Below are 12202 nucleotides of genomic sequence, written 5' to 3'. Positions count from 1 at the left end.
CGGCCCTAGCATCATCTCTTGGTCAGTAACTTTAATAGTTATTGTTTATATGAAAAAAGTCTTTCAAAGTAAATTGAAGCCACACAAGATTATTTAAGGGGTACAACTTGTGTGAAATTTGGAAAAAAAAAACATTTCTTTTTCTCGATTTTTTAAAAAAGCAGATATACTACTGTGCCCAAAAAATAAAGTGACATTGTATTTATTTTGAAAATTTTTTATTTATTCTTCCAAATCAATTTCATCCCCTTCAAAGTAATCCCCTCCCGATGTAATGCACTTATTCCAACGGATTTTCCAATCTTCGAAACACTGGTTGTAGTCACTTTCCGGGATGGCCTTCAGTTCCGTCTTCGCTGCGGCTTGAATCTCCTCTATCGTATAAAAACGGTGTCCCCGGAGCGGTCTTTTGAGCTTGGTGAACAGCCAGAAGTCGCACGGCGCCAGATCAGGTGAATACAGTGGTTGCGGAACGATATGGGTTGAGTTTTTGGCGAAATGATCACGAATTACGAGGGCAGTATGGGATGGTACATTATCGTGGTGTAAAAACCAAGAATTGTCTTTCCACAATTCCGGCCTTTTTAGGCGGATAGCTTTACGCAAACGACGCATAACGTTCAAATAATATTCCTTGTTGACTGTTTGACCGGTTCATTTAATTCATTTTAGGTACAAAGTTGCATCGTTATTAGAAAAACGCGCACGGGATCTGAATGAGGTACTATATTATGAGCTTCTAAAACCAGATGAAACCATTACTAGGGATCCTACTGACAAGAATCAAATTTAAGTGAGCGTGAGGTTGCCGAAAAACGCCTGAAATTTGCCACTAAACATGCGGCAATAATTTTCCATCATGAAATCAGTGGCAATAAAGTTTTGACTCACCCGCCTTATAGCCCAGACCTTGGCGCTACTGACTACCATCGGTAGATGCCGAAATACGGTTAACATCAGAATAGTTAATCAGGGTATTGGCTTGGTTTATTCTTTGCTGTCAAGCCGGCACATTTCTTTTGAAACAAAACCCACAAATTCCCGCCAGAGAAATGAGAAAATGTTATAGCTTCAGAATAATGCATTTGCGTGTTTTGTTTAATAAATGTTCAAATTTTGGAAACAAACTGTGTAAATACAATTAAAGACTCATGACAGTTCTTCTTAAATGGTCAATCGGCCTACTGAGCATACTATTCGCATAAATTAATGGATTTATAGAGAAAAAACTTCGGTGGGCAGATAGTTTCACGTTTTGGGTGATTAGTCACCAAGAACGTGTGATATCACCGTTACCGTTGGACTGTTTCCTGTGTGGATATGTAAAGTCTAAAGTCTATGCGGACTATCCTTCGATTCAGGTCTTGGAGCAAAACATCACGAGTGTCAATAAATTTTAAATCTTTGTGTTTTTTCTTTAAAAAAGTAGGGAGCCTTGAAATCAATCACCCTTTATAAAAACACCTCTTGAGTCGATATTCCGGCCATGTTTTTACGGCAAACGCTTATTTGAGTATTATTTAAGACCGATTCTAAACAACCGAACAATCAACATAATAAGTATGCTTAATATTTTCATTTTTCACTCCAAATTTCCATTTCAATTCACATCGGCAGCTTACATTTCTAAATTCCAATGAAAATTATATGCCTTAGATCCAATGATGTTCTACCAAAAGAACAATATTTTGTATTCTAAGGTATAATAAAGCACGTTACAGCGGAGGGAGAAAAGTAAATAGTAAAGAATTTGTTTCCATTACATATGGTATTTGCCAACTCACGGCACGTCAAGTCAGCGCAGGCAAGCCACACAGGTCACCAACAACATCAATGCCTGCCAGCGACGAATCGAACTGGCCACGCCGCACCACACCACAAACTGCCGTGGCTAACAATAATAGCAAATAGCAGAGATTTTCAGATTTTCGACTTTTAGCAGCATTTTTCAACACGTCATGTAAATATTTGCATAACAACTCACATTTCGTATTCGTTTACACAGGCAGCGTCAACGAAAACGCCAATCACCACCGCCACGTGGACATATGTATGTACATACACTTTTTCTAGCAGCACGAAGCCACTGCGCTGACATGGACACGCGTCAGGACGACCAGTGTGCCCATCATCATCCTGAACAGCACTCCAGAGCCGTGGTGGCAGCAGGCAGGGTATGTACGTATATGTGTGTAAACATGAGGATTTTTCCGCTGGAGCACCGCCGACGTCACGTTTAGTGCGGCTGAAGTGAGGCTAATAAATAAATCGGCCAACCAAATTGAGCAGACGTCATCACCTTTTATTTTGCTGGGGCGCAATGGCTCAGTGACTCGCCGTACCGCAGGGGCATAGCAAAAATGGTTGTTTGTTTGAATGTGTATTGCTCTGTAATGCTTTGAATGAATGACTCGGCAACTTGTTGGCTTCATCTCGCTCATACATATTTATGCATGCCTGAGCCTTAGATTTGGACTATAGACTATGTATGGACTTGTAAGTTTACTCACAGTCGACGGACGACTTGTATATGCCTCGATGTGAGGTGTTGCTTAGTTTACAAGTGTTTTTTTCGCTTCACTTTATTTATTGTTGTTATTGGTGTAACGCAGATCATTGATTTTACATGTTCTGCATAAATAATTGCCTTTGTGGCGTTGACTGGTTGGTGGGTACATTGAATTTGGCGTGAAATTGCCTTAAATGCAAATGAAATTAAATGGATTTCACAGATGAATGGACTAAGTAGGACATTGCATACAGACATATGTATGTATACTTATGTCCATTTGAATATTATTCTCATTGGTGTAAAGTTTGCAATGGAAAATTTCAATATCATTTATATTTTTTTTCAAATATTTAATTTGATTTATTTCATTTGCATATTTTTTTTCAATTAGTAAGGATTGTCACCAGAAAATATAATCGTTTTTTGGTCGTTTTCTTGTTGAAACTCTGTTAATTTTTATTTCTTTGCATTCCTTTCAACTGCTAAATGTTACCTTTCCTACACAGATTTACTGTAAACTTCGTCCGTTTGAGACAACCTTACAAGATAAGCGAACTTTGCTTGTTTAGAATTCGAATCAATCTTAGCTATCCCGAGCAATTTGGGTAACCGTTTTTAATCTAGACTTTACAGCATGTCTTTGCCAACACCATAAATTCTTACATTGTTCTGGCGACAGCCACAGATGCCACTTAGATTACATAACCCTCATATACTTTCTTCGTGACAAACCAAGCACCTGCTGAAATGCTATAATTATAAAAGAGTATTTGGAAGGTTTGGGTCAGACATAATCCAATTCTATTAAACCACTGGATCGGTAATCTTAACTTAAAGTCAATGAAAAAATGTTGACAAGACAAGCGTCCAAAAACTGGTTGTTTTAAAGATATTAGCTAATTTTTAAAATTTGTGAACTTAGTGAAATCGGCTCCCAAAACTTTACATGCTTTATTCTCGAGATGCTGTCGCAAAGTTGGTGAGGAAAGTTTCTACCAAACGACTGGACCGACCGACTTAAAATACGCACAACAGCCGGTTCTACATTACCGAAATTTACCCGGATTTTATCCGGCCAAGAGCTGTATTTTCGGAGATCTACCGCCATTTAGATCGGTAAGTTTTAGTGTAAGATTGATATCACTACAACAACGTCTTGCAGCAGAGTTGCTCCGTATCCTCCTGACTCGTGCTGGCATTGAGTCCAACCCGGCCCCGAAGGAATTTTTTTGCTGCGTGTGCGCCAAAAGGCTCCATCTAAACTACAACTCAGTTAGGTGTAACACATGCAATGGATGGGGCTATGTTAAAACCTGCTCAGACCTTAAGACACACCGGGAGTGGACCACGAGTTACGTGGCCCCATGATGCCAACGCTCTATTGCGACCTTGCCTATACGGCTGTGCTATCTGCAACTAGCAACTGCGCAGCCACTTCACCATAGTGTGCAACAGAAGATCTTTATGGTCCATAGGAGCTCAAATAGGCAGCATGACTCCCATTCTGATCAGACCCCCAACCTTCATCGCGCTCCAATCCTCGTATGAGCACCACTCAGCAACTTCTGGTTCCTCGCACAGTCCCTTCCGTGTGTCAGACCGTCATACGTCGGAACGTTCCATCAGTCAAATGCAATTCTTACACTGGCTGGTGTCACCTTCCGACGTGAATGCGCACCACACGTGAGTGGAGTAAGTCATAAGTTGCCTCATGCTGCAAGAGTCTGTCCCCGACTTAAAAATTTCACACGACCTCCTTAAATATAAACCTTTCAGCTAATGATAGAAGGAAGAAGATAATAATTTTAATTTTTTAAACACTCTGAAGTGCAAATTTTTCCCCCAAAAAAATATTTTTTTAGAAGTCGCGGTTTTGTCAAAAATCGACTTATTCTTTGTGTAGTATCCTAAAAAAAGACTACAGTTGGTAGGTTTGTAAGCATAAATATTTTCTTTGAAGAAGTTGGAAGTTCCCTCCTGGCCAAGCGAAACCATATCAAAAAGATTTTACTAAATTTGCTAATAAGCAATTCCAGCAGTTCTTGAAATATTGTGGATTTCATTCTATATTGGCAAACGAAATACAATACAACAACAAAGGATAGCTATCCCTTTTACAATAATTTTTTTGGGTTGAAGCTTGATGTAAGAGTTAGCGATACAAAAGATGTCAGGATGAAAGGGTTACAAAATAATAAACTAAAGTGGACTGAACTACAGTCCAGGGGAGAAGAGATTTGCTTAGTGTGCCTTTGTATTAACCTATTCATCTACTTTGATATCCAGTATAAGTGTACCGACATTTGCGCGATTATTTTTCACATTTGCCGATGTTTCAGTGACCACACAAGTCATCCTTTGTCTTTTGTGCCACAACCGTGTTGCGCCCCTATAATTGCCTTAGTGCATGCAACGAAGCGCGGAGAAAGCAACAACAAAACGCTATCACGATTTCACTATTTCAATGCAAATCTGTTGGATTCTACACTTGAATATAAATGTAAGTTTTTATAACCAGTGTGCAAAGTTGGCTCAAGGGTATTTAAACGTAAATGTTTAGTCTAGTTTATGATTTTCAAAAAAGTATATTTTTTAGTCAAAGTACACTTTAGAGTCTTAAAAACATGATTATTGTGGTAAAATAGTGTCAAAATGTGTTTCTGTTCAATCCGCAGCATGCGGGCAGTCAGCTTTAACTTTGGTACAAATTGTTAAAGTTAAATCCCTTTTGAAGTGCCACAGGCTGGCCTAACCTTTTAAGGAATTAACGTGTGATTCAAGTAAAGGTACTTTTTTCAATATCATTTTTTGATAGATAACGAGTGAGACGTGTCAGGCTGTCATGTTATTTTTGTACATTATGGTTTTCAATTTCATCATGGGAAGACTAACGTCCGAACAACGTTTAGAAATCGTTCAACTTTATTACGAAAATTCACTTTTGGTCAACATAATCGACCTACTCAGCGTACTATTCGCAACCTCATCACCCATTATGAGACCCACCATCCACTATTGGATAATATTCGACTGAACAGACCAGGTCCAACACGCAGTGAAGAAAATATAGTAGCCGTAGCTGAGAGTGTACTTGAAGACCGTGGAAAGTCGATTTGGCGCCGTTCGGACTGGATCGTATGGATGGACTTGGCGAATTTTATGTCGAGACCTTAAATTGAAAGCGTACGAAATATAGCTTGACCAAGAACTGAAGCCACTGACCTTCCCAAGCGACATCGCTTTGCTCTATGGGCTCTTGAAAAGTTCCAAGAAGATCCGACGTTTTTGGGACAAATTTCGTTCTGGCTCAATGGGTACGTAAACAAGCAAAATTGCCGCATTTGGGACAAAGAGCAAACTCAAGAAATTCCAGAGCTGCAATTTCATTCAGAAAAAACCGTTGCGTGGCGTTGACCGTTATCGCGTCAAGATAACAGACTATTTGATGCCTGAAATTGAAGTTCGTGACCTCAGCGACATTTGCACACACATCGCATCAATCAATGGATTTATTGAGAGAACATTTCGGTGAGCAGATAATTTCGCGTTTTGGGAAGGTCGATTGCCCATCAAGATCAATCGATTTGAGACATAGTTGCGGCACATATTTGAAAGAGATAATATTCAAAAAGTAAATGTCAAAGGATGTTCTTTCGAATGATAATAAACATTCCCCGTAATATTTGAAGTTTCTGTGTTTATTCTTTAATAAAAAGTAAGGAACATTGAAAGGGATCACCCTTTATATACATATATACATAGATAATTTTCAAGTAATGATGGAAGGAATAAAATGCATCATAATAATTTTTAGGCCACTCTGAAGTGAAATCTTTTTCACAATGAAATAATTTTTTTGGAAGAGATATTTTCAACAAAACAAAATGCATATTTTCTGACTTGGAAGTGTATATGAACACTTACGATGAATAGTGCATAATTTAATACAATTTATTAAAAAGTTGCGTTGGGTTTATGAAATTCATTCTACTTTTTCCCACTGCAGTGTCATAAATAAATATACATAGTATGCACATACATGTTCGTATGTATTTCAAAGCACAAAGCAAAAGCTCTTAGATTGTCAAGTGCTTTGTAACGGCCATTCATTTATTCATACAACCGACTACATATCAGAATGTATGTATGTACATTTATAGATTTAAATGATAGAAATAGACGCAAACCTCACGCGCACCTGTGGCTGAAGCTAATGAACATTTGTATATGATTTTTTACATATACTTTCTATATGTAGAGTATACATGTATACCATATATATATGTATATATATACATATGTATAAATGGGAATATATACCAGTGGTGGCGGTGATATGTGGAATGACCAAGCTGTGTTGGCAAAGCTTACCAGTTCACCAAGTCCTGTCGATTGTCACTCTTTTAATTTATTTCCCCCTCGACAATGTCAATTGTGGCAGCGGGTTAAATAAACTTGACTAGCTGGCGTACTATTTTTTCAACGGCAATTGTGAACCAGCTGTTATATTGTTGATGATTCCTCTCAAATGGAAACATTTTATCACTCGACATTCCTGTTTGTCTTTCATCTTCAAAGTGTGCCATAATGGTGGCATAGGTTGGAGTAATTGGCAAAGTGAGTGGTGAGAGTTGAAGAGTAGTTTTTTGTATGCAAATACAATTATTGGATTTAAGAGCAATTCATGGATATACAATACTAGGGAACCAAAGTAGCCGCTTCATCTCAGTTAGTAAAGTGAAGTTGTTAGAAGCCAATATGATTGATTTGCAATGACAGAATAAAAAAACTAAAATTGACTAATTTTCAGTAAGATTTGTATTAGCAATATAGCAAAAATATTTTAGAATAATGGAATGGAAATAAAGTCAGAAGATATGGTTGCGAAGATTCAGAGGATCGCTTAGACAAAGCGGTGAAATAAATTTACTTCACCAAATTCCATGTAACGATGGCAGTGAAAGTCTGAAACAGTTCTTAATACATTGCTGTTGAAACCAGAACTGAAACCCGTAATTTGTTTTTGGTTCTAAAGGTTAGCGTGACTTGTAACGTAACGCAAACTTCGGTAGGTCTTCAACTTTCGAAGCTGCAAAGACTTGCATGCGTCTGCTCCTCTGGAGAACAGCTAAGCATAACATGTTGCTCATGACAGCAGAGGTGTATAGAAAATGGAGGATAATTTATTTCGTCTCAACAAATGAAGGTCCTAGGGGAGGATAAACTACTGGCCCTTCTTCCCAGAGACGGCGTTACGAAGAGTGTAAGGTTCACAAAGAAGTTTAAAGTTACTCTCGGCAACAAGGGACTTATTACACTTGACCTACCGCTGAGGGTCCGCACTATTCAGTGGTACATTGATTGCTCGAAGACACCAGAGGGCATTGGAGCAGTCATTGCAGAACCTTATACCAAACTTTATATATCCATTGGATGTTTTCCGAACATTTTTTAAGCAGATGTTTACTAAGAGTTATGATATCATTATACTCAGCGATAGTCAAGCGGATAAGTATAAGAAGGTTGAATCACCTATCAGTTTGCAATCGCTTACACCTGATCTGGGTTCCGGAGGCGGCGTAAGTGACAACGAGCTAACAAGATGAAGCCAGAGCCATGTATTACGATGGGGTCCTACACATTAAAGGAGCTGCTCCGCACGAAAGAGAGAATGGGTAGAGAAAGATAGTAGCTGCTATATGTGCCATGCTAAGCTGCTATTGGGAGGTTACAACCTACCAAGGTTTAAAGATATGATCACCATCACCCGAGACAAAGTCTCAAGTCACAGGCTCAAGAAACTCCTGTGCAACTTGGGCATGGCTCCTTGTGTAAACTGGCGGTTTTGCGACATGGGACCGAAAACTCCAGAACATCTGGTTCTAGATTGCATAGCAATCAAAACTCTTGGATTCAGTTATATGGATAGGGATCACATCAATTTAATAGCGTTCAGCAAATTCCTGGAATTCCTCAGAGTGCTAGGATTTTGGGAAAACTTGTGATGAAAAAGAGCGCACTATAGACCCTAGGTCGCGGTGCTTACTTCATCTAATTTGTATTCTATTCTAGCGTGACTACTTCTGATCTAACTTTATACAGTAGTTCTGTTTTGTTTGCTACGATAAGAAAGTTCCCTCACGTCGAACGAAACGATATCAAGGTTATTCTACTGAATTTGCTAAAAAGCAATCCTAGTCTACAGTGCTTCAAACCTAACGGCTTTTAATTTATATCAGACTTCAAAATATAATACACTAATACTTTAGAATCTTCATTTTCTCATCCATCATGCGAGTATTTTCCATTGTGTCACTTGAGACAACTTTAAGTCGCGTTACCTACAATAAAAGAAAGTAGTTCTCACGACAGTCTATACTATCTAGTAAACGAAATGGATTCCGTTTTTTTGCCGTGCAAGAACTCAGAATTGCGAAATGTTTTTTTTTTTACAACAACAACCACAACATTAGATGGACCAAATGTTAAAAACAATGATGACAACTATAGCTTAACACAAATAGTTCGACATGAGAGCTCCGATTTCATTAAACATTCATTCGGTCCTGTGGTTTCTCGAAAAGGTGCCGACGTACCGAATCGTAAGCGCGTGAAAAATTAGTGAATTAAAATTGTCCCAATAATTCTTCATTATCAAAAATTATATATTTTTATATGAACAATTATAACAAGTTTCTGAACTTTCCATAACAAAATCCACTTGTTTCAATACAAGTTTACTTCCTCGGTCTTATCGCTAATAGCGTATACTTCATGGCATTTGGATAACGTCCATTCCAGAATAGCGTATTGTTGTACTTGCCGTTTAAATTACTGTAATTTGTATGATTAGGAACCACTGATTAAATCATAATAATATATATTTAATTTAACGCCTACCTCCACCAGCAATCCTTGTACCACCAAGCCCCCTTCCAAATCTCCGCACAATTGTCCTTATACTCATCGTTATCCTGATCATAGGTGCTAAACTTTTGACCATCATGAAAGCCCTTTAATGACTCGCCAGCTGTACCTGAAAATTTCCCAAGCATGTTCAGGGCATACTTCTCCTCTTCATTGCCCACAGCAAAGCTTTCGTATTTCGCATAGACTGTAGTGCCCGTATAGTCCATCAATTCAATCCATAATTCTTGTAGTCGCACTTGTGTCAATGCATGCAACTTATTCAAGCCGATAAAGAAATTGCCATCTAAATTACCAAAACCGGTCTGATAATCATGCCAATTGCGATAGAACTCCACCAGCTCGCTCTGCCGCCGTTGGATCACCGTCCAGGCATCACCACCGTTAGGATCTTTCAAGCAATACACGTAGAATGGGCGTGCCAGCCACTCGGGTAAATATAATTGATAAATGCCACTCTGTGCTGAGCCAGTCAGCGCCTCCGCGCAACTACTCGGGTAGTTGGGTGAATAAGACAAACTGTTAGACAGTCTACTCTTGATGAGAGGAGCATCGGTGACATCCTCAGCTGTTTGTGCCAAGTAGAAAGTGGCGAAAATTGCCAAAGCGGTTAAAAGTAAATAAGCCATTGCGAACTTTTGACAGCTAACTGGTTTGTAAATGTTATTAGAAGGTGTTTATATTGATATGAGGTTTCGTTTATGGGAAGCGTTGTAAATTTCACTATCTTATCACTGCTTAGATAAGTTTCAATAGAACTCGGTGATTTTTTGAGCGCTTATTTGCTCTCACGCTCTCTCCAGTTGTTTATTATCAATAATTTTACGATTCAAAATCGCATCTTCTGCGGAAGTAATTAATTGAGACTCGGTTATCAGTCATTTAAGACCGTTCAGAAACTTTGAAGACAATTTAAAGCATGTTTATTTATAAACTTAATAATAATCAAAAATTATCGCAAGGGCGATATACCATATTTTACTTATATTGCTTAATGCTTTTGTAAGTAATTATAATAACGATAACAGATAAGAAAGGGGTACCGGGTATTCATCACAAGAACAATGTTTACAAAGTATTCAATTTTATTATCAAAATAATCGTTCTCCAATTGCAACTTTTCTTGCGCTTTTGTCATTTTATGGACGTAACAATCGTTCACTTGTGCTCGTTATTCGTCGAATTGTTCAAAATTCCGAACGTACATTTGTTGCTGAGCACCGCAATTTGTCGATTCCAAGCCATTCTCAAGAATGAATTGGGACTGTCTCAAACCTTATTCTGAGGAAAAACCAAGTGTAACAGTCTTTGGAGTAAACCATGCACTTATAAGCGTAATTAAAGAGTCAACGAAGCAACAACACAATAATGTTGAATCTACGCTTGCGATTAGAGATCGCTCTATTGAGCATTTTATTGACAATTAAATACACTGGCTGTCGTCCAGTAACGGATATCGAATCGAAAGTACTGTTGGATGACCTCTTTAAGATGGGAACTGTTTTTTATGTATTCAACACCACGAAACGACAATCAAACGATGATGCGATCAGTAGTCGCGAACGACTGAAAGCTTAAGGACTTACACATTTAAATGTTCAGAAAATCTAACGAAATTACGGATAGATATTTAAACTCGAAACTTAAAATATCGAAATATTTTCCGCCAAAGTAATTTTAACACGAAAGAATAGCACTTAAATACAAGGAAATAACAGACAGGTAAACGGTGGGTTCTACCTGTTTTTATCTTTTGTAAGCTCGCTGAACTTCCTGCGATATTCGTATCTCACGCCCAACCTTAGTTAACGATTATTTAACGAAGATTATTGCGCCTACCTACAAAAGCTTCTTAGTATTATACCATATAAGGTATAAAACGGTTCGGAATAGAGGATAGATAGATATTCATCGGTTCAACTTATAGATATCTCTAGTTCACAACACTCGAGCAGTAGCGCAAACTTTTAATAAATCATTGTTAATGTTTTATACTAAACAAAATCTAAGAAAAATGGCTGGTTTACAATCGAAAAAAATGTGTGTATGAATCTCTCTATGCACCTAAATCCGGAAGTTATGTCAATGAAGTTTTGGTCTGGTGAAATCGTCAGCTGGTGACGCCGTTACTGTCAATGAAGAGTGGTATAGATTGACCTTTACAACATCTGGTTGCTACAAGACGGGACTAGTATGTGCCACACAGCACGTGCAACAACCGAATTTGGAGATTCGATTATTTCAAGAAATTGTGACACTGTGTGGCCTCCAAGAAGTTTCAAAAAGTTTCGATTTAACAAAATTGGACTACTGCTTGTAGGGTTATTTGAAATCATTGTTCTTTAACTCTCTTCAAGCTTTAAACGTTAATATACATAGAACATTATTCATGACATACCACTTGATACAGTGGAAAAAATATGGACGAGGAAGCAGACGAGGAGGCTCAAACTTATCATAACACTGAACTTTTCAACAGACTTCGGACGCAACTAACTTCCGGCAAGCACTGACCGCCTTTCAGAGTGGAGCCATCAACACCTTCACCGACTCCCCCTCAGTGAAAGGTGTACTTGGAGTCAAACCACCATCCATCGCAGACGAAGAGCTCTAGTTGCCGCGGGAAATGAGAGTGACCCTTGCACAGCTTCGTTCTGGATAGTGTAGCAGGTTAAACTCCTACTTATCTAGAATAGACCCTGACATATCTGACATATGTCAAGCGAGCAATGAGTCCCCGCATGACACTGGTCACCTCTTTGC

At 38.5% G+C, this 12202-nt stretch overlaps 2 protein-coding genes across 2 annotated transcripts in view; both read right to left on the bottom strand.

The window, feature by feature from the left end:
• Positions 1–12202, bottom strand: part of LOC126759524 (integrin beta-PS-like) — a 201272-nt gene that overhangs the window by 169845 nt on the left and 19225 nt on the right. The gene's annotated exons all lie outside the window — the stretch shown is intronic.
• On the bottom strand, positions 9157–10104 carry LOC126759552 (ficolin-2-like). The gene is made up of 2 exons (XM_050474419.1): positions 9413–10104; positions 9157–9346 (listed from the first exon to the last, which is right to left on the bottom strand). The coding sequence occupies exons 1-2, from the start codon at positions 10066–10068 to the stop codon at positions 9250–9252; spliced, it is 753 nt and encodes a 250-aa protein (XP_050330376.1). The 5' UTR covers positions 10069–10104; the 3' UTR covers positions 9157–9249.

This window comes from Bactrocera neohumeralis, chromosome 5, assembly GCF_024586455.1.
Source record: "Bactrocera neohumeralis isolate Rockhampton chromosome 5, APGP_CSIRO_Bneo_wtdbg2-racon-allhic-juicebox.fasta_v2, whole genome shotgun sequence".
Classification (NCBI taxonomy): Eukaryota; Metazoa; Arthropoda; class Insecta; order Diptera; family Tephritidae; genus Bactrocera; species Bactrocera neohumeralis.
The sequence above is the reverse complement of the archived record's forward strand: the minus strand, read 5'-3'. Positions and strand labels throughout refer to the sequence as shown.